Genomic DNA, 24903 nt, shown 5'->3' on the forward strand with positions numbered 1-24903 from the left:
TTTTGGTGTTGGTTTTTATTGGTTAGGTCATCCAGCTACCTTACCTTTCAATTATCTTAAATATATAATTTACAGGGGAAAAATACAGAAATTAAAACATTAAAAGTTACTATATATTCTCAGTGTCAACATTATTAAGCGTCTGTAATAACACTGCAATGACATTCACCAACAGAAGAAAAATCACTAATGCAGTCGATCTAATGTTTCAGAGCACAATGCGACAGGTGACAATAGAGGTACAAACACATCTGCTATGTGGTTAATTGGCAGATGAGTCGATCCTGTTCTCAACCGCAGAACAATGGCGCAGTCCAAAAGAAGCGGGAGTGATGTGTTGCACGGCGTGGGATGATGCAGGGATCCTAATATCCAAACGTGTTTTCTCCACTGTAGGCCACGTACAAAAAGCCGTCCTCGTCTTTTTCTTTTTCGTAGAGCTGCCCCATAGTCAGACTGAAACAGCAATGGGGATTGTAAGTGTACGTTCGTAGAAACAGATGCAGATTTGCACTTATCCAAACTATATAGATTAATGTATTCAATTAAAGAAAATGAATGAATGCACGGGTATTATGTGAAAATTACTATTATAACTGAACCACATTAAGCGACACGCAAGGAAAATCACAATTTGTGAGAAAATGGCAAAAGGAGGCACATCAATGAACAGATTAATCCAAAATAAATGCTTGCTAAAAACCATTCACATCTGTAGCCTGTTGTTTTGCAGTGCTCCCAAGCATCAGTTATCTGAAGCCCCAAGCTAAAGAACGCCAGGTGAGTCTGTTTGAGATGGCAGGTGGAGGAGGAGGTAAATAGAGGTTATTTATATATGGATGTAAAAGGAGGATGTTGGGTGTGACCTGCGGCGTCACAGAAAAACATTTCAGCTGTTGATTCCTTCCCTTTCATACAAAATCTGATGCATATCTTCAGTTACTGGACACAATCACAGCCCTATAAGGTTTCAGCAGCTTCAATGTTGCATGTTCAGGAAGCAATTCAAGTAAATCTACATTGCGGACAACATGTCTGTTGTATAAGGAAATACTACACTCCTGCAGATGTTTGCGTAAACAATTCCTATAAGCCGATGTGTCATTATCCTCCTCATTTCCTGGAATGTTTGCCATCAGATACGTGGGTAGATTGGTCTGTTAAAAGGTAGTGATTTTTTTTATTGGTGCATACAAAAAGCAATTTGAGTTATTTGAAATGTTGCAATGTTGTTGCAACCTAGAATTAAACTGCTGGCTTCGTCTGGCCAGAGGAGAACAGCACACTTCAACACACTTTTTCCCTGTTTAATACTGTAAAGCTGCTTTGACACAATCTGCATCATAAAAAGGGCTGTATAAATCATGGTGACTTGACTTGAATGCAAACAGTGTTACAGAACATCACCGCTCTGATGGTATGAAAGTAAACGGTACTGGCTTCACTGCTTTTACATCGTAATGACCATGAAATTTGCATATACACTATATTGGCAAAAGTATTGGCACCCCCTTCTAATGAACAGGTTTGACTACTTTAGTAATTTCTATGAGTACAAATCTTAATGTTTAAGCATATAATGATATTCTAGGGAATTGTGTTCTTCTAATTTTATAGCAACAGTTTGGACAGAACCCTTTTCTATTCTAACATGACAGTGTCTCTGTGTATAAGACACGGTTCAGACATGATTGATTGAGTCAGTGTGGAAGAACTGGACTGGTCTGCAGAAAGCCAAGTCCTGATCCCAGCTGAACTCCTCTGGTGTGACTTTATATGCAGACCTTGAGCCAAAAACTCATCACCAAACACCAATGACTTGTACATAAGGGTGAGGTCATTTTAGACACGTCCAAAACTGTTGCAACAGAGATGGAAATATAATTTTTAAATACATGAATTACGTTTTCATCTTTGTTGCCACAGTTTTGTTAGTGCCTTCTTCTGTTCTAAAGAAGGGGGTGTCCCAACACTTCTGTCCTTATAGTGTCTATAAAAGGTGTTTGGTGATGAGTTTTTGTCTCAAGGTCTGCATATAAAGTCACACCAGAGGAGTTCAGCTGGGATCAGGACTTGTCTTTCTGCAGACCAGTCAAGTTCTTCCACACTGACTCAATCAATCATGTCTTTCTGAACCGTGTCTTATACACAGAGACACTGTCATGTTAGAATAGAAAAGGGTCCTGTCCAAACTGTTGCTATAAAATTAGAAGCACACAATTCCCTAGAATATCATTATATGCTTAAACATTAAGATTTGTACTCATAGAAATTACTAAAGTAGTGAAACATGTTCATTAGAAGGGGGTGCCAATACTTTTGGCAATATAGTGTATCTTTAAACAAGCACAAAATTCAGTAAGCATTAGAGTTGCTGCAGGGATGACAGTTTTGTGGGCCAAAATCCAGAATTGAATTAATATTTTAGTACTTAAATCTTCCTGAAGTCAATGGGTTTTTGGTCAAATAATGTTTGTGTTTGAAACAAGCTCAAGATACTTCTGCATTTTATTTCACAGCATAAGATACATCTGTAAGCATTTTGGGCAGTAACTAGTTAGAGTAATAATATTACTTTTTGCAGTAGCTATAGTGTAACCAATTACTAATAAGATTTCAGTAATAATATTACAGTTATCATCCATAAAACAGCTCATTAGTTTTGATGCCTCAACCCCTACTGATTTGAAGTCCAACAATCTCAGCAACAGGAAAACCTTTTTTTTTCTTCAGAGGATAGAAATATTGCCATTACATGATTTTGTCAGAAGAAAAGAAAAGATGATCTGAACAATGATGTTCACAAGTTGTTCACAAGTTCAGATCACTTTACTCTGATCCCGATATACATTGTATTACTATAATTTTAAATCTTTTTAGAAAATGAAACATTTTCTTATGAACTTGTGATTTCTTTTGATAAAATGCATCATAATATACTCGTATATGGGTAACAGAGAAATTATAGCTATACAATTGGCTTCAAGCGACACATTTAATGAGAATAATTCAACACTTTTACTTAAACGTCACTATCGATCACTTCTGAGCGTTTGTAATAACTTCTGACTGCGATCCAGTGTGGATTTTGGGCAGAAATATGTTGTTAGTAACATTATAGAAGAATGTTGTGGGGAAGATCTGCAATCACAACTTCTGTGGGGCGGGAAAGAAAAGTAATATAACTGGTGGTATCACTAATTACAGTTACCTGAGAGTAATTAGTAAAAATAATAATATTACTTTTGAAAGGAGTAACTAGTAATGAGCAATAAATTTAATTTGAGTAAATATAGCTGCAAGCAGTGATGACGGGCCCAAGCCGTCAGCATACGCCACCCCGGTGGCATCAATAAAACGGTGCCTGGCAAGCACACGCATCACAGTAACCCTCTGGCAGTTTGGTTTTAAGGGATACGGCAATTAAAGGGTTAATCCAAACCATCAACTCTGTGAAACACACACAGACAGAACAACATATAAAACTTTATAACTTTGTAACACTTTACAATAAGGTTTCAGTTTTTAACATTAACTATATTAATTAACATGAACAATAAGTATCTAGTATTTATGGTACCACTTTCTATGAAGCCCGTATTTATAACACGTAATAAAGGTATTCTTAAGGCATTATAATGAATGCATAATGCATTATAAATAACATAAGTAACTCTGCAATTACATATCAACTAGCAGTCATGAGAGTATTAGTAGTGCGTCTGATGAATATACTGTATGCTAACACTTTATTTTGATGGTTCCTCAACAGACAAACTGAGTATAGGATACTTTGCAAGTATGTGAATATTCTACCTCCCCTACCTAAGTCTACTAATACAAATAGTTTTATATAAACATCCATGCACTCAAGAAATGTCGTAAGGTATTTATAGGCAGCTACAAATGATTTGTTCTCGAGCATATATTTAATGTTTAATAATTGTATTTTTCATACTTTATTAATGATCAATTTAACATTTCTAACATTTAAAAAATTCTTTATTAACATATATTCCTGTTGTAATTTATGATTAAGTCAAGTAGTTATAAAACCTTTAGCAGTTGCCAGCCATCTATTTGTGTGAGCTCATCTAAAGTGAGGACTATTTATACCTTATAAAGCATTTACAAAGCAGATTTAAAGGCTCATTTATCTTCCAAAAAGTTAAACACAACACAGAGGGATACTGTAATGGGGCGAACAAGACGTGAGACATGCGGATCCATGTGCTAACTTTTATTTATAAACATAGTCAAGACACAGCCAAATAGATATGGCATGGGCAAGACACTAGAGAGATCCGGCCGGGGACTCGAACCGGCAACCTTTCGATTACGGGTCCAATTCTCTAACCATTAGGCCACGACTTCCCCAAGGCAAGGCAAGGCAAGGCAAGGCAAGGCAAGGCAAGGCTATAATTAGGGGTGTGCTCAAAATATCGATTCTTAGATACATACCGATATAATAAAAAAAGATACAGTATCGATATTCTAGCCCTTAGTATCGATACTCCGCCCAGCCATTAGGGGGCGCAGCGGCGCCCGCGAGTTTCAAAAAACTCATGGAAAATGTTAAAGCAAGATGTAGCATTTAAGCGATTTCATAGTGAAATATGTTATGGCAGTACATGGTGTCACAAAAAATAATTATAAGAAGATTTAATAAGAAGTTAAGAATAATAAGAAGAAGATTTTGTACTTGTGTGAGCTCAGACTGTACCCTTGGAAAGTTAAATGTTGACTTGTGGTAATTTCCAGATTAATACAATTTGTGTACAATTAATCAGAGCACTTAAAGTTGCAAATATTTAAGCAAAATGCACTTTGTTATAATGCACTTTTGTCTTCAATAAATTGAAGAATAATGCAGAGTTCTGTTTGTTGAGTAAATGTGTTCAGCATTAACTAATTGGCTCTGGCCCATGTATTTTTATTGAATCGTATCGAATCGTGTCACATTGTATCAAATCGTATCGAGACAGCTCTGTATCGAGGTACGTATCGAATCGTGACCTGTGTATCGAGGTATGTATCGTATCTCCAGGTTCTCCAAGGTATACAGCCCTAGCTATAATCACTGAGAGGGCTCTGTAGAGTAGCTATTGCTAGGATATACGAGAACAATACTCGGCATCTAGCAAAAGGAAGTCCATGGTTTATAAAGCCTGAGTGATTAGTGTGAACAGTGAAGTAGTGAAGTGAGTGGGTGACCTCTGGTGGTGATTAACCGAAAATGCATGGACCAGATTCATGACAGATACAGAACACAGAAATATTTTTTCACGATGCAAAAAATGAAAACTTTACACTTGATAAAAAAAGAAAACTAAACCTCTGCAATTTAATTGAAAAAAGTAAATAAATAAAAATTAAAGTGTACAGTTGTATAGTTTCATTTTTTGCATCTTGAAAAAATATTTCTTTTCTGTTTCCCTCTGTGTTGTGTTTGTTTATTTTTTCTCGTAGGACGATGACTGAGCCTTTAAATCTCCTTTGTCATAGATATGCCTAATAAATAAAGAACAAGCCATTTATAGCTGTATTTAAAAACTGCTTACTAATGACTATTAATGTTGCCACAATGCTTTATAAAGGATGAACTATTTACTAATGTTTACCTAATGATTCATAGCATGCAGTTATTATAAAGTGTTACCCTATAATGTATTATAATTGTTGTTATGATTATTCATGAGATTTTATAACACATTATAAGGTTTTTTATAATCCATTATACATTCACTATAATGCCTTAAGAATACCCTTATAATGTATTATAAATACGGGCTTCATAGAAAGTGTTACCGTATTTATTAGTGTTAGTTAATATTCAAAACTGAAACATTATTAAGATTTAAAGTTTTATCTGTTAACATTAGTTAATGCACTGTGAATTAACAAATATTTTGATTAACTAACATCAACAAACATTAATAAATTCTGTGAAAATATATTTTTCATTGTTAGTTCACGTTAAATAATGCATTTCCTAATGTTAAGAAATGAGACCTTATTATAAAGTGTTATCAAAATCTTTAATGATTTATAAGCATTTTTTAAAGATTTTTAAAAAACAGACCCTCTCTCTCTCTCACCCAGCTCCTCAACTCACACAGTCACTCACACCCCACCCCACCCCTCACACAGAAACAGTGTAACAGCTCTCTGATAGTTTTTTAATTTTCTCCTAAGCATAGTGTATTGTAAATTCATGAAATTAATCACATATCCTCAGACTGTATTGTTCTGTGTATGTAATTTTTTATGAAGTGTTTGGAAGCTGCTCTTAAAAGATAAAAAAAAAAAAAAAGTTTTCTCTTTTTTCTGTAACTTTAATAAATTGCCATTAAATCATCGTTCAAGATATCCTAAATCCGTCCACAATTTAGCATCTTCAGTATTTTGGCATCATGAGAAAAAATGTTTGGTGTGATTTCCGTGTTTCTGCTTGAAGGAGTATGAATTTGTTTACAGCCCGTTTAAAAAAAAAACCCACATTAAAATAAATATAGCTGACTTCCTGTTGGTCGTAGCTAATGACTGTAAATTAGAAAATTGTCCGGAATAATAAGAACAATTTATGTACCGAGTTTGGTGTCTGTAGCTATCATTATATATATAAACATTAATAATTATATACCATTTAAGAATACCCTTATAATGTATTATAAATACGGGCTTCATAGAAAGTGTTACCGTATTTATTAGTGTTAGTTAATATTCAAAACTGAAACATTATTAAGATTTAAAGTTTTATCTGTTAACATTAGTTAATGCACTGTGAATTAACAAATATTTTGATTAACTAACATCAACAAACATTAATAAATTCTGTGAAAATATATTTTTCATTGTTAGTTCACGTTAATTAATGCATTTCCTAATGTTAAGAAATGAGACCTTATTATAAAGTGTTATCAAAATCTTTAATGATTTATAAGCAATTTTTAAAGATTTTTAAAAAACAGACCCTCTCTCTCTCTCACCCAGCTCCTCAACTCACACAGTCACTCACACCCCACCCCACCCCTCACACAGAAACAGTGTAACAGCTCTCTGATAGTTTTTTAATTTTCTCCTCTGCATAGTGTATTGTAAATTCATGAAATTAATCACATATCCTCAGACTGTATTGTTCTGTGTATGTAATTTTTTATGAAGTGTTTGGAAGCTGCTCTTAAAAGATAAAAAAAAAAATTATCTTTTTTCTGTAACTTTAATAAATTGCCATTAAAACACCGTTCAAGATATCCTAAATCCGTCCACAATGTAGCATCTTCAGTATTTTGGCATCATGAGAAAAAATGTTTGGTGTGATTTCCGTGTTTCTGCTTGAAGGAGTATGAATTTGTTTACAGCCCATTTAAAAAAAAAACCCACATTAAAATAAATATAGCCGACTTCCTGTTGGTCGTAGCTAATGACTGTAAATTAGAAAGTTGTCCGGATTAATAAGAACAATTTATGTACCGAGCTTGGTGTCTGTAGCTATCATTATATATATAAACATTAATAATTATATACCATTTAATGTTGATCAATATTAATTCCAAAATGTGTTTATATATTATTAAATTTTAAAGTTTATCTTTTGAACATGACTATTTTTCTAACATTAAAAAGATTAATAAATGCTTAAAAAAATTGTTCTTTGTTAGTTCATACTATCATGGAAGAATTAACATGCTGTAAAAATATATTTTTCATTGTTAGTTCACGTTAATTAATGCATTTCCTAATGTTAAGAAATGAGACCTTATTATAAAGTGTTATCAAAATCTTTAATGATTTATAAGCATTTTTTAAAGATTTTTAAAAAACAGACCCTCTCTCTCTCTCACCCAGCTCCTCAACTCACACAGTCACTCACACCCCACCCCACCCCTCACACAGAAACAGTGTAACAGCTCTCTGATAGTTTTTTAATTTTCTCCTAAGCATAGTGTATTGTAAATTCATGAAATTAATCACATATCCTCAGACTGTATTGTTCTGTGTATGTAATTTTTTATGAAGTGTTTGGAAGCTGCTCTTAAAAGATAAAAAAAAAAATTATCTTTTTTACTGTAACTTTAATAAATTGCCATTAAATCATCGTTCAAGATATCCTAAATCCGTCCACAATTTAGCATCTTCAGTATTTTGGCATCATGAGAAAAAATGTTTGGTGTGATTTCCGTGTTTTTGCTTGGAGGAGTATTAATTTGTTTACAGCCCGTTTTAAAAAAAAACCCACATTAAAATAAATATAGCCGACGTCCTGTTGGTCGTAGCTAATGACTGTAAATTAGAAAGTTGTCCGGATTAATAAGAACAATTTATGTACCGAGTTTGGTATCTGTAGCTAAAACTAACCCCCCCATTTTTGACAAAAGGTGGCGCTATAGAGTGCCTCTTCCACGCCCGTTTATGAGCTTTTTCCAGTGTCTAACTATCATTAATACTGATATGTGTGTTGAGTTTCATGACATTCTAAACATGTTATCTGCCTCAAAATCACCAGAAACGAATTTTCAACTTTGACACGTTGCCATGGCAACATACTTTTAGATATCAATCTTCCCTTCACAGTTTTACATCGGCCGTGTTTTGACATTATTCTGGTGAAGTTTGAAGCAAATCGAGTAAAAATAAGATGCTGAATTCAAAGCATTTTGAAAACGACACACTTCCTGCAGCCAGTTGGTGGCGCTATAACTTTCAGTCATAATAGTCACATCTATCCGATCGGCATCATACAACGAACAAACCACTGAAGTTTGATCTACATCATACAATGTATGTGGACGTTATTAGGCATTTCCTGGGTCTCATTTTTCACCATAACTTCATCGCCTCGCCACGGGCAAACCGTTCGACATATCAAAAATATCTTCGCAATTTAGCGTCCCCAATGTCTTGAGATCATGTTCACCGAGTTTGGTGGCAATCGTATGGAAATCCTCAGAGGAGTATATCAAATTCCAGAGCATGCGCTTTTTAAACAGCCCTGAATAGCCGACTTCCTGTTGGGCGGAGCCTAAGACATGCAGCGTGAAAGTTGTTCGGCTCAATGAGTTCTATATGTGTACCGAGTTTCATATCAATACGTGCAAGTATGTGTGAGCTATACATCAAGCTTTCTGACAATCTTCCAGGGGGCGCCGTAGAGCCCCTGTGCCACGCCCGGGTCCCAGCGTCTGTGGCGTCCTAATGGCCGCAGGTTCCAATGTGCGTGCCAATTTTCAAGAGTTTTCGGGCACGTTAAGGCCCCCAAAAGTACCCGGATAGTCGAAATAAAAAATAATAAAAAAAAAAAAAAAAATAAATATAGCTGCGAGCAGCGATGACGGGCCCAAGCCGTCAGCATACGCCACCCCGGTGGCATCGATAAAACGGTGCCCAGCGAGCACAAGCATTACAGTAACCCTCTGGCAGTTTGGTTTTAAGGGATACGGCAATTAAAGGGTTAATCCAAACCATCAACTCTGTGAAACACACACACACAGAACAACATATAAAACTTTAAATTCTGTGAAAATATATTTTTCATTGGTAGTTGATGTTAGTTAATGCATTTACTAATGCTAACAAATGAGAAATTATTATAGTTACCAAAGGTTTTAATGATTTATTTTTCCATTAACTAACATGAATATTTTTTTCTAACACAAATGAATAAAGTAAAAAATATATTGTTAATATTTAATGTTATTTGTGAATTAACCAATGTTAAAAAACAACATTATTTAACTGTTGTTAATTTACATCATTAATAAATATATACCATTTAATGTTGATCAAAATCAATTCCAAAATGTGTTAATATATTATTACATTTTAAAGTTTTATCTTTTGAACATGACTATTTTTCTAATATTAAAAATATTTTGTTCATTGTTAGTTCGTTGTAAGTTCATACTATCAATGAAGAATTAACATGCTGTAAAATATATATTTTTCATTGTTAGTTCATGTTAATTAATGCATTCCCTACTGTTAACAAATGAGACTTAATTATAAAGTGTTATCAAAACCTTTAATGCTTTATAAGCATTTTTTAAGGATTTTATTGAGAAGTTTAAACAGACCCTCTCTCTCTCTCTCTCTCTCTCTCTCTCTCTCTCTCTCCCCCTCCACACTCACTGAACTCACTCAGTCAGTCACCTACCGCACACATTAGAAGCAGTGACAGGAGATCTCTGATAGTTTTTAAATTTTCTCCTCTCCATAGTGTATTGTAAATTCATGAAATTAATCACATATCCTCAGACTGTATTGTTCTGTGCATGTAATTTTTTATGAAGTGTTTGGAAGCTGCTCTTAAAAGATAAAAAAAAAAAAGTTCTCTTTTTTCTGTAAATTTAATAAATTGCCATTAAATCATCGTTCAAGATATCCTAAATCCGTCCACAATTTAGCATCTTCAGTATTTTGGCATCATGAGAAAAAATGTTTGGTGTGATTTCTGTGTTTCTGCTTGAAGGAGTATGAATTTGTTTACAGCCTGTTTAAAAAAAACCCACATTAAAATAAATATAGCCGACTTCCTGTTGGTCGTAGCTAATGACTGTAAATTAGAAAGTTGTCCGGATTAATAAGAACAATTTATGTACCGAGTTTGGTGTCTGTAGCTATCATTATATATATATATATATAAACATTAATAATTATATACCATTTAATGTTGATCAATATTAATTCCAAAATGTGTTAATATATTATTAAATTTTAAAGTTTATCTTTTGAACATGACTATTTTTCTAACATTAAAAAGATTAATAAATGCTTTAAAAAAAAATTGTTCTTTGTTAGTTCATACTATCATGGAAGAATTAACATGCTGTAAAAATATATTTTTCATTGTTAGTTCACGTTAATTAATGCATTTCCTAATGTTAAGAAATGAGACCTTATTATAAAGTGTTATCAAAACCTTTAATGCTTTATAAGCATTTTTTAAGGATTTTATTGAGAAGTTTAAACAGACCCTCTCTCTCTCTCTCTCTCTCTCTCTCTCTCTCTCTCTCCCCCTCCACACTCACTGAACTCACTCAGTCAGTCACCTACCGCACACATTAGAAGCAGTGACAGGAGATCTCTGATAGTTTTTAAATTTTCTCCTCTCCATAGTGTATTGTAAATTCATGAAATTAATCACATATCCTCAGACTGTCTTGTTCTGTGTATGTAATTTTTTATGAAGTGTTTGGAAGCTGCTCTTAAAAGAAAAAAAAAAAAAAAGTGTTCTTTTTTACTGTAACTTTAATAAATTTCCATTAAATCATCGTTCAAGATATCCTAAATCCGTCCGCAATTTAGCATCATCAGTATTTTGGCATCATGACAAAAAATGTTTGGTGTGATTTCCGTGTTTCTGATTGGAGGAGTATGAATTTGTTTACAGCCCGTTTAAAAAAAAAAACACACACATTAAAATAAATATAGCCGACTTCCTGTTGGTCGTAGCTAATGACTGTAAATTAGAAAGTTGTCCGGATTAATAAGAACAATTTATATACCGAGTTTGGTGTCTGTAGCTATCATATATATATATATATATATATATATATATACAAATTAATAATTATATACCATTTAATGTTGATCAATATTAATTCCAAAATGTGTTAATATATTATTAAATTTTAAAGTTTATCTTTTGAACATGACTATTTTTCTAACATTAAAAAGATTAATAAATGCTTTAAAAAAAATTGCTCTTTGTTATTTCATACTATCATGGAAGAATTAACATGCTGTAAAAATATATTTTTCATTGTTAGTTCACGTTAATTAATGCATTTCCTAATGTTAAGAAATGAGACCTTATTATAAAGTGTTATCAAAATCTTTAATGATTTATAAGCATTTTTTTAAGATTTTAAAAAACAGACCCTCTCTCTCTTTCTCTCTCTCACCCACTGGCTCAATCCACACTCAATCCACACAGTCACTCACACAGTCACTCACAGCCCACCCCCACCCCTCACTCAGCAGCAGTGACAGGGAGCTCTCACTCAGAGGCAGGCTGGCAGGGAGCTCTCACTCAAAAGCAGCTCTGATAGTTTTTAAATTTTCTCCTCCGCATAGTGTATTGTAAATTCATGAAATTAATCCCATAACCTCAGACTGTATTGTTCTGTGTATGTAATTTTTTATGAAGTGTTTGGAAGCTGCTCTTAAAAGATAAAAAAAAAAATGTTTTTTCTTGTTTACTGTAACTTTAATAAATTTCCATTAAATCATCGTTCAAGATATCCTAAATCCGTCCGCAATTTAGCATCATCAGTATTTTGGCATCATGAGAAAAAATGTTTGGTGTGATTTCCGTGTTTCTGTTTGGAGGAGTATGAATTTGTTTACAGCCCGTTTAAAAAAAAAACCCACATTAAAATAAATATAGCCGACTTCCTGTTGGTCGTAGCTAATGACTGTAAATTAGAAAGTTGTCCGGATTAATAAGAACAATTTATGTACCGAGTTTGGTGTCTGTAGCTAAAACTAACCCCCCCATTTTTGACAAAAGGTGGCGCTATAGAGTGCCTCTTCCACGCCCGTTTATGAGCTTTTTCCAGTTTCTAACTATCATTAAAATGGATATGTGTGTTGAGTTTCATGACATTCTAAACATGTTATCTGCCTCAAAATCACCAGAAACGAATTTTCAACTTTGACACGTTGCCATGGCAACACAATTTTAGATATCAATATTCCCTTCACAGTTTTACATCGGCCGTGTTTTGACATTATTCTGGTGAAGTTTGAAGCAAATCGAGTAAAAATAAGATGCTGAATTCAAAGCATTTTGAAAACGACACACTTCCTGCAGCCAGTTGGTGGCGCTATAACTTTCAGTCATAATAGTCACATCTATCCGATCGGCATCATACAACGAACAAACCACTGAAGTTTGATCTACATCATACAATGTATGTGGACGTTATTAGGCATTTCCTGGGTCTCATTTTTCGCCATAACTTCATCGCCTCGCCACGGGCAAACCGTTCGACATATCAAAAATATCTTCGCAATTTAGCGTCCCCAATGTCTTGAGATCATGTTCACCGAGTTTGGTGGCAATCGTATGGAAATCCTCAGAGGAGTATATCAAATTCCAGAGCATGCGCTTTTTAAACAGCCGATTTCCTGTTGGGCGGAGCCTAAGACATGCTGCGCGGAAGTTGTTCGGCTCAATTAGTTCTATATGTGTACCGAGTTTCATATGAATACGTGCAAGTATGTGTGAGCTATACATCAAGCTTTCTGACAATTTTCCAGGGGGCGCCGTAGAGCCCCTGTGCCACGCCCGGGTCCCAGCCTCAGCGGCGTCCTAATGGCCGCAGGTTCCAATGTGCGTGCCAATTTTCGAGAGTTTTCGGGCACGTTAAGGCCCCCAAAAGTGCCCGGATAGTCGAAATAAAAAATAATAATCCTTAGAAGAACAAGAGGGCCCTGCGCCTTACTGGCTTGGGCCCTAATAATCCTTAGAAGAACAATAGGGCCCTGCGCCTTACTGGCTTGGACCCTAATAATCCTTTGAAGAACAAGAGGCCCCTGCGCCTTAGTGGCTTGGGCCCTAATAATCCTTAGAAGAACAAGAGGCCCCTGCGCCTTAGTGGCTTGGGCCCTAATAATCCTTAGAAGAACAAGAGGCCCCTGCGCCTTAGTGGCTTGGGCCCTAATAATCCTTAGAAGAACAAGAGGCCCCTGCGCCTTAGTGGCTTGGGCCCTAATAATAATCCTTAGAAGAACAAGAGGCCCCTGCGCCTTAGTGGCTTGGGCCCTAATAATCCTTAGAAGAACAAGAGGGCCCTGCGCCTTACTGGCTTGGACCCTAATAATCCTTAGAAGAACAAGAGGGCCCTGCGCCTTAGTGGCTTGGGCCCTAATAATCCTTAGAAGAACAAGAGGGCCCTGCGCCTTAGTGGCTTGGGCCCTAATAATCCTTAGAAGAACAAGAGGGCCCTGCGCCTTAGTGGCTTGGGCCCTAATAATCCTTAGAAGAACAAGAGGGCCCTGCGCCTTAGTGGCTTGGGCCCTAATAATCCTTAGAAGAACAAGAGGGCCCTGCGCCTTAGTGGCTTGGGCCCTAATAATCCTTAGAAGAACAAGAGGGCCCTGCGCCTTAGTGGCTTGGGCCCTAATAATCCTTAGAAGAACAAGAGGGCCCTGCGCCTTAGTGGCTTGGGCCCTAATAATCCTTAGAAGAACAAGAGGGCCCTGCGCCTTACTGGCTTGGGCCCTAATAATCCTTAGAAGAACAAGAGGGCCCTGCGCCTTACTGGCTTGGGCCCTAACTAGCCCAACACTGTGAGTAATACAGTCTTTAGATTTTTTATGGCTTTTACATGTCTTGAAAAGTTGTGTTGCTAACCAGTGGCTAAATGGGACTAACAGAGGTTGCTGGTGACGTTAAAAACAGCTCATCTACTCACTAGCCAGCTTCACAGCCGTGTTTGTTCAGTTCAGACAAAGGAAGAGTTCAAGCATTCAGGGAACGAAGAGTTGTAGGAAGCTTAATGATGGTTAAGTTGAAATCACGAGACGTGGGGTAGTTTTTTTTAGAACCTACGCTTATAACTTCTGGCAATTAGGTTTGAAATCTGGATATTTTTCTTACAGAAACACATGGATTCGCTACAGCAGGCCTTTATTCACCTCCCGGAGCCGTGTGAGGCAGGTTTTATTACGGATCCGAGCGCTTTATTTGACGTCTTGTGGACTGTTGAACAAAAACACCCAACTACTCCCGTTCTAACGCTTGGAAGAGCAAGGATAATTTGTAATATAACTCCGATTGGATTCGTCTGAAAGAAGAAAGTCGCTCACACTTTATTTTAAGGTGTCATAATACAGAGTAATTACCTAATTAAGAGCTTAGTAGCAGCTGTTGTACTTACATGAAACTAAATGTACTTACCATGTAACTAAGTTATGAAACAGCCTGTAATTATAGTTTGTAATTATGTTATCAAACTAAGGTGGAGCTGGGTAAGGTGTACAGTATAGATACACATGAAGTACACTCTTGATATACTTTATTTTAAGTAGCTTATGTCTGTGTACTTACATTTATAATTATGTTGTATAAAGTCTGCAACACATATGTCACAATCGTTTGGTTACATAACTGTGTAACAGACTCGGTCTGTTTCATATGTGTAACGGCAGCTGCCTATTACATCTACATAATTACAAACTATAATTACAGGCTGTTTCATAACTTAGTTACATGGTAAGTACATTTTGTTTCATGTAAGTACAGCGGCTACTACTAAGTACTTAATTAGGTAATTACTCTGTATTATGACACCTTAAAATAAAGTGTTACCAGAAAGTCATATACACCTAGGATGCCTTGAGGGTGAGTAAAACATGGACTAATTATCATTTTTGGGTGAACTAACCCTTTAATTGATTTTAACTCAAACGTTCCTTGAAGTTTTTTTTGACACAATGTTTTTTATTTCCATTGTCAAGTGAAATACTGTTTATAGGCACTGTACTTAGCAGAGTGTTTGTAATAAACAAAGCAGGATTTTACCTGGACTGAGGGACAGTTTTGTCGACAAAAAGGAATATGGCTTTTTCAGAAGGCAGCTGGATCCGCTTTCTGATGATCCACATGAACTGGGCCACTGTAATGTCAGACGGGACCAGATACTTTCGCTTGTCAATGTCCACAATCTGTGAACCAGATACTTTCTCTACAATAACCTGATAAACACAAGAGAGAGGCAATCATGTTATAAAGTATGCACTTTTTAATGATGATGTGAAGGTGTTTTACTGCTTTGACTGTTACACACACACACACACACACAGAATCAGCAATGAGTGGTCCGTTCACACCAAGAGAGAAACAAACATCTGTCAGCCTTAAATCAAAAGCTAATTCACTCCAGCACAAGCTGCAATGCACTTTCAAGTTCAACAATTATTTTAGCAATAAATATAAAAAAGGAAAAACAGACAAGACATTTGTGTATTTTGTAAGGTGGAATTTAATCACAGCTGACAGCAAAAACATTCACTCTGGTTTCACAGGTAAAAATGTTTTCTTTAAGGCATTTTTGTAAAAGTTGCTTAAATATCTTAATTTAACTAAGGCCTAGTCCTGGCTTAAGCTAAGCCCCGTTTGTGAAACCGTGTTATAAAGAAAAAAAACATTCAAACTTTACCATTTTTCTATGAATTTTGATTTACTTGGGAAAAAAAATTGCAAGATGAGTAAAGAGGCCATTGCAAAAATTCCCATCTGTCCAGTCAGTGTCTTTCATGACGCAGTGTTCACATTTTTGCTTCTAACCTGAAAAAGGATTTGCATGAACTTCAAACACCAATGACTTGCACATATGGGAAGGAAAACTATTTTTAAATACGTGAATTATGTTTCCATCTTTGTTGCCACAGATTTGTTAGTGCCTTCTTCTGTTCTAAAGAAGGGGGTCCCAACACTTTTGTCCTTATAGTGTCTATACAAGGTGTTTGGTGATGAGTTTTCGGCTCAAGGTCTGCATATAAAGTCACACCAGAGGAGTTCAGCAGGGATCAGGACTTGTCTTTCTGCAGACCAGTCCAGTTCTTCCACACTGACTCAATCAATCATGTCTTTCTGAACCGTGTCTTATACACAGAGACACTGTCATGTTAGAATAGAAAAGGGTTCTGTCCAAACTGTTGCTATAAAATTAGAAGCACACAATTCCCTAGAATATCATTATATGCTTAAACATTAAGATTTGTACTCATAGATTACTAAAGTAGTCAAACCTGTTCATTAGAAGGGGGTGCCAATACTTTTGGCAATATAGTGTGTACTTATTTAAATTGTAATAGACAAGAAATGGTTGTTAGCAGATAAATTGTATTGTCTTACACAAATTAAAAGTTATTAATGTTTGCAGAACATTTTATGCAAATAGCTCAGGTTATGTTTGTAGTTCAAAGGCTCATGAACTGCAAACACTGATGTTTTAGGCGTGTGCTTCAATATGTGTGGAAGGGAAAAAAGACAACAGCCACTTCACATCCATCTTCAGTGCTGATGCAAGATCCTTTAGTGTTTACTGCTGGTTGGTAAATAGCTTTCAGTGCATTAGCAGCATTAAATGCGGATATCTAATCGATTTAGATGTATTTTTTGCAGGATGAAGAAAAAAACATGACACACTGTTCTAAGAAAAAACTTTGTGCCAAACATTTACGTTTGGTGTGAAAGGGTCTATGATATGCTGTTGTCTATGATATGGTTATTATTAGTAAAATAAATCGCTGAGGTATATTTGTAGCAATATCCAACAATACATTGTATGGGTCAAAATGATGTTGACAAAAATCATTAGGATATTAAGATCATGTTCCATGAAGATATTTTGTAAATTTCCTACTGTAAATATATCAAAACTTCATTTTTGATTAGTAATATGCATTGCTAAGAACTTCATTTGAACAACTTTAAAGGAGATTTTCTCAATATTTAGATTTTTTTGCTCCCTCAGATTCCAGATTTTCTAATAGTTGTATCTCAGACAAATATTGTCCGATCCTAACAAACCATACATCAATGGAAAGATTATTGATTCAGTTTTCAGATGATGAATAAATCTCAATTTCAAAAAATTGATCCTTATGACTGGTTTTGTGCTCCAGGGTCACATTTGGATTCTACATAGTGGTCCTCAATATAATAGTGTTTAATGGTTTTCCTTAATTGTCCTGGCAATTTGTTTATTTTATCTGATAACTGTCATGTGTTCAACAGCATATTGGTTGTAGGGGTGACCCCGAATAGTCGATGATTCGATAGGAGGAGCCTGGTTCGACTCCCAGGCTGCATCTGAAAACGTAGGCAGCTGCCTCGCTGCCTTATGAGGCAATGACTTTGCAGGCAGCGTTTTTGCACGAAGGCGCCTCACGAAACTGATTTTGAACAGGTTTCTGAGGCAGCGTAACGGTTTAATGATCTATAACAAAACAGAACGAGTTTTGGTGATAACTAAACAAATATTCAGTTACTATAATACTAATGTCTCGCTAGAAATAACAAAAAGTGCAAAAGGTTAATCAGAAATATACATTTACACACAAACTAACCACCAAATGCAGCTTTCAGACGCCATCTTTATTTTTTAGCTCAGCCGTCACGGAATGGAACGCACAGGATTGTGGGATATCAAAAGCAGCGAAGGATACATCTATGCTGTGACAACCCCATTCCTTCCAGATGGGAAATGACTCCAAATGTGCATAAGCGTGACAAGCTTTGTTACTTTGACTTTTCATCATACATTTTAAAACAGAGAAGGCTATGTTGAATTTTTCATATGCATACTCACAGGAACTCTGTCTGGGTACTTGTTGCGGATTTTGGCCGACTCCACACACCTGTGCTCTGAACGATGGAAGCACAAACACATCGATCAGTCAACATGCAATGCTCTTCACATCATTAATATTCAAGTGTTGTGAACACCAATGGCTTCTCATTAGTCATACTCATCCACATTCTTCTTTAATAATTATAAATAGCTTTAAGCACACACATTATTTGACAGTGTAACTACTAACAGTGTTGGGAAGGTTACTTTGGAAATGTAATAGGTTACAGATTACAAGTTACCCTATCTAAAATGTAATAAGTAGTGTAACTATTTCAATTACTTTAATGTAACTGATTACTTCTCTAAATACCTAATGTTTCAACTGTTGTCATTTTGAAACAAGTAAAGCAGGTCGGGTTAACCTTAAAGTACTCATCACTGATTACTGTCATCCTTCATCACTTGAATTAATATTATAATAATTTAATTTCAAAGCACAGCTAGCACAAAATAAGACTTACTTTGAGCTCATTTCGAGGTCAAGTACAGACTTAAACCCATTACAATACTAGTTTAGTAGTTATGGTACAGTTGAAATCAAATCTTTTGGATACAGTAGTTATGACAGGAAACACTGCAATTTATGAAAGGAATCAATTCAATCTGTATGTGGGTACAAATCAGAAGTAACCCCGTTTGTAATCGTTACAATTTTCAGAAGTAACTGTAATTTAATCACACATTTTTTAATCAGTAATTTAGCTACATGTAACTAGTTACTCCCCAACACTGGTAACTAGCCCCAAAACAAGCTCAATTACCAAATATTGCCTTATTAATTGCCATCAGACATGCAACATGACACGCTAAACCCAAAGAGAAACATTCACACTGTGATCAAATGCTGATGAGACCATCTCTCCCACGGTGTGCTCGGTTTATTATCGTTATTATGAGCAGATAAATCTTCTTGTGAAGATCGAGTTAGCAGACAAACAGATCAATAATTACTCGCTTCTGACAGGCCGTTGATGATAATAACACGACATTTTCGATGAATTACCCAGAGAATGGTCCTCTTTAAACATCCATTTCATTTTTGCAGAGGTATTGGTCGAGGAGCGACCTGTCAACGACAATATCTGATGATCTGAAGTCAATGAAATCTCAAAACAAATCGTCCACTCTGTAAGAGCAGCTGACGTTCGTCTTCAGGCGAGGCGTAATGACGTCACCGCGGGAGCGCGCTGCGTCACGTTCGCTCGACCCCGGGGTTGTTTTGCAGCAAACTACACTTTTATTCGATCGCAGAAACCGAGTGATTAAACTAGTAATTTTTGTTTGGAGACGTAATTTAGATGAGTTCATATCTAATAATGCGCGTGCCTCGCGCTGTTGCTATGGTGATCAGATGACGCCGCGCCACCGGAAGTATCAGCGCGTGTTGTTCGTTTGCTAAATAATTCACAAGTTTCGACTTTATTAGGGTTTTGCCCCAAAAGTGTTATACTGTTTAGACAAAATAGCTTTTTATTGATCGTTGCCGGTGAATGTATTTGACAACGCACGGCGGATAACGTTATACACGGGCTTAATGGTGTTGGATGGTAGTTAATATTTACTGCAATATTATTAACAATGTCTTTTTATGATGTTTACACGCATCCCGCTTTAATAAGACACAGGACACGTGTCTGCACCAGAGCGACGCTGTTTCTCTGTGTGGTTCTGTGCCTCACGTATATTTCACCTCTTCTGGTGGCGTACAGAAGTCAAGGTAAACTGTGTTTTATTCCAAGCAAATGATTGCCAAAGATCATGTGATAACATAACTCTGCTTTATGATCAGGCTTCTGGCTGAAGACGAGCACATATGAAGAGCAAGCAGTCATTCAGTTCCAGTACGACATGATTGTGATCGGAGCAACAGACACAGCAGGGACTTATATCGCATGGAGCACGTTTCCCAACTTTAATCGATTGATGGGAGATCATTTACGCATCCCATCTGTCTCTGTGAGAACGAAACTTCTCAAATATCAACTTATTATGTCATTCATTTTTGCATTATTGCAATAGTAAACTCTGGAACTATTGCAATAGCGACTCAGGACCACAAAACCAGTCATAAGGGTAATTTTTTTTTAATCAGTGATGTATGGTTTGTTATGATCGGACAATATTTGTCTGAGATACAACTATCTGAAAATCTGGAATCTGAGGGTGCAAAAAAATCTAAATATTGAGAAAATCTCCTTTAAAGTTGTTCAAATGAAGTTCTTAGCAATGCATATTAATAATCAAAAATGTATTTTTGGAGAACATAAGCAGTCATAAGTCGCTGGGGTATATTTGCAGCAATAGCCATCAATACATTGTTTGGGTCAAAATTATCCATTTTTCTTTTATGCCAAAAATCATTAGGATATTAAGTAAAGATCATGTTCCATGAAAATATTTTCTAAATTTTCTTCCGTAAATATATCAAAACTTCATTTTTGATTAGTAATATGCATTGCTAAGAACTTCATTTGAACAACTTTAAAGGAGATTTTCTCAATATTTAGATTTTTTTGCACCAGATTTTCAGATAGTTGTATCTCAGACAAATATTGTCCTATCCTAACAAACCATACATCAATGGAAAGATTATTGATTCAGCCATTTTGTGGTATTGGGTCACATATATTTACGGTAGGAAATTTACAAAATATCTTCATGGAACATGATCTTTACTTAATATCATAATGATTTTTGGCATAGTAGAAAAATCAATAATTTTGACCCAAACAGTGTACAGGTGCATCTCAATAAATTAGAATGTCGTGAAAACGTTATTTCAAAAAGTGAAACTTTCATATAATTTAGATTCATTGCATGTAAAGTAAAACATTTCACAAGTTTTTTTTGTTTTAATTTTGATGATTAGCGCCTACAGCTCATGAAAGTCAAAAATCAGTATCTCAAAATATTAGAATATTTACATTTGAGCTTCAGTTAATGACTATCTCTACAGTATACATTCAGGGCATCTCTTGTTCTTTGAAACCACAATAATGGAGAAGACTGCTGACTTGGCAATGATCAATACACAATCTGAGCTGAATTACTGAAATAAATGAACTTTTCCACGACATTCTAATTTATTGAGATGCACCTGTATTGTTGGCTATTGCTACAAATATACCTGTGTTACTTATGACTGCTTTTGTGCTCCAGGATCACACATTAAAGCATGGTTTGTTCACTATTCAGGTCCAGGAGGAGGACAGAGACCAGGATGGGAAATCTGACCTCCTCATGCTCCAAATCAACATCCCACTCCAGCCAGAAGAACAGATGTTCGGCATCCAGCTCCTCCTTACCTTCTCATACCAGCTGTTTGTGTGTATTCAGCGCATTCCTACACACCGCAAATCAAATACCTCACTGTTAATATCTTTCTCGATCTCTCTCTGTCTATATATCTCTACTTATTAAGACTTAATAGACTTATCTGTCTCTCTGTTTGTCTCTCTCTGTCTAGCGAATGTCAACGGTTGTGATGCAGACGCTTGCCTTTGTGCAGCATTCCTCGCCTGTCCCAGGATCTCAGCTCTTCGTCTGCGGAGACCTGAAGCTAAACCAGCGAAGCCCTCTTCCTCACCGAGGCTTGCATAGTATCTACAACGTGAGTATAACCGTATGACCTACATGCTGATTAACGTGATTATTCACTCATTGCTGGAAACCAGTTTGACTTGCGAAGCTGCAATGTTGTCAAAAGCATGTGTCAACAGGAAGATCGTGAATAAAATAATTCAGCGATGGAATTATTTGGAACGCATTTGATTTATGTGCAAATTGTGTTTTGCAGAAGTCACATATTCATTTTTAATTCCATTGCTAGGTGTCACTGATCGATGCTTCCAGTCCGTTTGCGAGTGCATATGACCTGACCAACATCATCAGACTCTACCAGCAGAGAAACTGTAAGATAAGGAACATATCATTAATGTTATGAATATGTCCAGAGCCTCTCTCGTCTTCCTTGTTTTCAAAAAGCACAGATTCACCATAGGCTGTATTTTTCATTGGCATTTACTCTAGAATGTGCTGAGCTTATTTCTGTGTTCATCAACTACTGCTATATTTTCTGTGTCTTTGTTATTGAATACTAAGGCCTCATTTGTCAAATCTGTCAATTTCAAATGTCAATGTCAGTGACCGCTCACCTCTCGGGTGTCATTCCCGTGTGGACGGTGGGCAGAGCTGCAAATTCTCCTTTCCAGATCAGCGCCCAGATCAACTATCCAGTGGACACTATTACATATCCTTTACATTTGCATGTGGTTTAGATACATTTATTACAAAGAGAGTGTTCTTCTGTGGAACTCAAAATAAGCTAATTGAAGAACAAAGGTCCAAACAACACAACAGAAAGAAAGTCATAGACTGCTGTTCATAAATTTGAGATCAGTAAGAGTTTTAAATGTTATTTAATAACGTCTCTTCTGCTCATCAAGGCTGCATTTATTCGATCAAAAATACAGAAAATAAAACACTAATATTGCAAAATATTATTAAAATTTAAAGTAATGCTTTTCTATTTTAATATGAAAGTGATATACTTTAACACTTAAAGTGTGATATACTTTAAAGTATAATTTATCTTTGTGAGTCTTCAGTGTCACATGATCCTTCAGAAATCATTCTGATACGCTGATTTATTATCGGTGTTGAAACTGTCTAAAACTGATTTATTTTTTTAGGATTCTTTGATAAAGTTTATTTAAAATGGAAATTTTTTAAAATAAGTCTTTACTATTACTTGTTTTACACATTTAACACTGAATAAAAATATTAATTTCTTTAAAAAAAGGAAGAAAAAAATGACTGACCCCAAACTTTTGAACAGTAGTGTATATTGTCTTCATGTATATTATATTATTCTTCAAAGAATCCTGCACAACAAACAGAAAACAGCACAATTGTTTCCAACTCTGGTAACAAATAAGCATATTAGAATGATCTCTTAAAGTGATCTGAACATGAGGGTGATTCAATTATGACAGAATCTACATTTTTGGACTAACAAACCCTTTTTTGTAGAAGATTCTCTATTTGAGGGTTTATAGTGCAAATGTTTTATGCTTCGTGCTTGGTTACTAGCATCAACCATATGGTCTACAATCAAATCCTGATGCCAAAAAGATGGCATTATTTTGCTAAAAAACACATGACAGGAAATTGCTTTGTAGTTTGTGGCTGCAGATGTCCCTTCCTGAATTCTGTGCATTCCTCGACTCTCCGCTCATGTTTGATTTGATCAACTCCAGTTTAATTTCCTTGACTGGTTTCTCTACCTATCGGCCGGGCTTCTGGGAAACGATCAAGTTTGCCTGGATTCAGTATGTCAGCGTGCTGCTCATCTTTCTTTGGGTTTTCCAGCACATTCAAACATTCGTCTTTCAAAACCAGGTGTTACCAACCACCACAGTACCGCCGTGTAAACAGCACAGCTCCTGAGATTATTTGTTATTGTAGAATTATCAGGACCTTCATTTGTTGTCGGGACTAGTGTTTGCTAGTGTTTTTCTATCGACATAGTTGTCTTTGTTCAGTTCAAGTGCATTCATAAGGAATCTCCACCAGGATGCTTGTGGAGTCGCTGGTTTTTCAGGTTTTAAAGTCCTTCGAGTTCTGCCTCTTACTGCGCAACATATTCCTTGCTGTGTTTAAAGACTGATAATATAAATATTTCAACCTCAAGCAAAGCCTGTGATAAACTCAGGTTGGATAAAATGACCTCAAAGACCTCATGCTGATGTTTTCAAATCCACACAAACCATGAAAAATCCTTGAGGTGTTTGTTTAGACATTTTTAATGCATTTCTGATTCCTCTTGGAGCATGAGTATCAGTTAAACGCATAATGCTCATCAACACAGTTGCACTATTATGCTCGATGTCTACTCAGTCACTTAAACTTCACAATATTAGCATGCTGTTTTGAGTTTGGCTATTTAATGCTGCCGTGTGACAATAAACAATGTGATGAACATCTTCTGGAAGATTGTTGTCTGTGGTTAAACAAAAGAAAACCTATGAATGAAACTAATGTTGACTCAAACCAAACAAAAGCACATCATATGTTTGCTTCGGTTTCTCTCGTCTTCGTCTCAGTTGGCTTCACAGATACACTTTCACAAATGCTGTATATCTAATATTCTCTATGCTAGCTGTTCCACGTCCACCAATGAGATCAAGCACAGGAAGTTTGGCACAATGGACAGGATACAGATGTAATGCTTTCCTGTTTCATTCTTGTTGCGAAAGCCTTATGGAGCGCTGTCATAATCTGTGAATTTATATCTTGCATAGATTTAATTGGTCTATATCCTTTTTTTAAGGAAACTCAGATAAAGCTAGGTTAGCTGGATAACCATGTATTTTCTAGTATACAGATGTTTATCTTAAGTTGCATTACACCTATACCCGTCTTAAATAAGCTTGCTATTATTCCTAGCACAAAGGAATAGGAGGCAAAGCGAGTTGCCTGTAGATGTGATTTTAGTGTTCTTCAGGGTCATCTTACAGAAGGCTGCTCACTGAGG

General features: G+C 35.9%; 2 protein-coding genes across 2 annotated transcripts; one reads left to right on the forward strand and one right to left on the reverse strand.

Moving 5' to 3' along the window:
• Window positions 1–4: 4 nt before the first annotated feature.
• LOC306868540 (gamma-aminobutyric acid receptor-associated protein-like 2) lies at window positions 5–19583 on the reverse strand. The gene is made up of 4 exons (XM_079414760.1): window positions 19372–19583; window positions 18324–18379; window positions 15530–15702; window positions 5–456 (listed from the first exon to the last, which is right to left on the reverse strand). The coding sequence occupies exons 1-4, from the start codon at window positions 19403–19405 to the stop codon at window positions 366–368; spliced, it is 354 nt and encodes a 117-aa protein (XP_079270886.1). The 5' UTR covers window positions 19406–19583; the 3' UTR covers window positions 5–365.
• LOC306868539 (transmembrane protein 231) lies at window positions 19526–24417 on the forward strand. The gene is made up of 7 exons (XM_079414759.1): window positions 19526–20085; window positions 20158–20324; window positions 21564–21692; window positions 21835–21978; window positions 22198–22279; window positions 22512–22617; window positions 23654–24417. Exons 1-7 carry the CDS (start codon window positions 19947–19949, stop codon window positions 23814–23816), a joined length of 930 nt encoding a protein of 309 aa, XP_079270885.1. The 5' UTR covers window positions 19526–19946; the 3' UTR covers window positions 23817–24417.
• The last annotated feature ends 486 nt before the right edge of the window (window positions 24418–24903 follow it).

This window comes from Barbus barbus, assembly GCF_936440315.1.
Source record: "Barbus barbus genome assembly, chromosome: 50".
In the NCBI taxonomy this organism is placed as follows: Eukaryota; Metazoa; Chordata; class Actinopteri; order Cypriniformes; family Cyprinidae; genus Barbus; species Barbus barbus.

Excerpts from the sequence above, each read along its gene's own strand:
- LOC306868540 (XM_079414760.1), bottom strand. The coding sequence starts at position 19,405 with ATGAAATGGATGTTTAAAGAGGACCATTCTCTGG. Across the intron at positions 18,380-19,371 it reads TAAAGAGGACCATTCTCTGG|AGCACAGGTGTGTGGAGTCG; the intron begins GTAATTCATCGA and ends TCCATCGTTCAG. Across the intron at positions 15,703-18,323 it reads AGTACCCAGACAGAGTTCCT|GTTATTGTAGAGAAAGTATC; the intron begins GTGAGTATGCAT and ends TGTGTTTATCAG.
- LOC306868539 (XM_079414759.1), top strand. The coding sequence starts at position 19,947 with ATGTCTTTTTATGATGTTTACACGCATCCCGCTTTAATAAGACACAGG. Across the intron at positions 20,325-21,563 it reads TACGCATCCCATCTGTCTCT|GTCCAGGAGGAGGACAGAGA; the intron begins GTGAGAACGAAA and ends TTCACTATTCAG. Across the intron at positions 21,979-22,197 it reads GCTTGCATAGTATCTACAAC|GTGTCACTGATCGATGCTTC; the intron begins GTGAGTATAACC and ends TTCCATTGCTAG.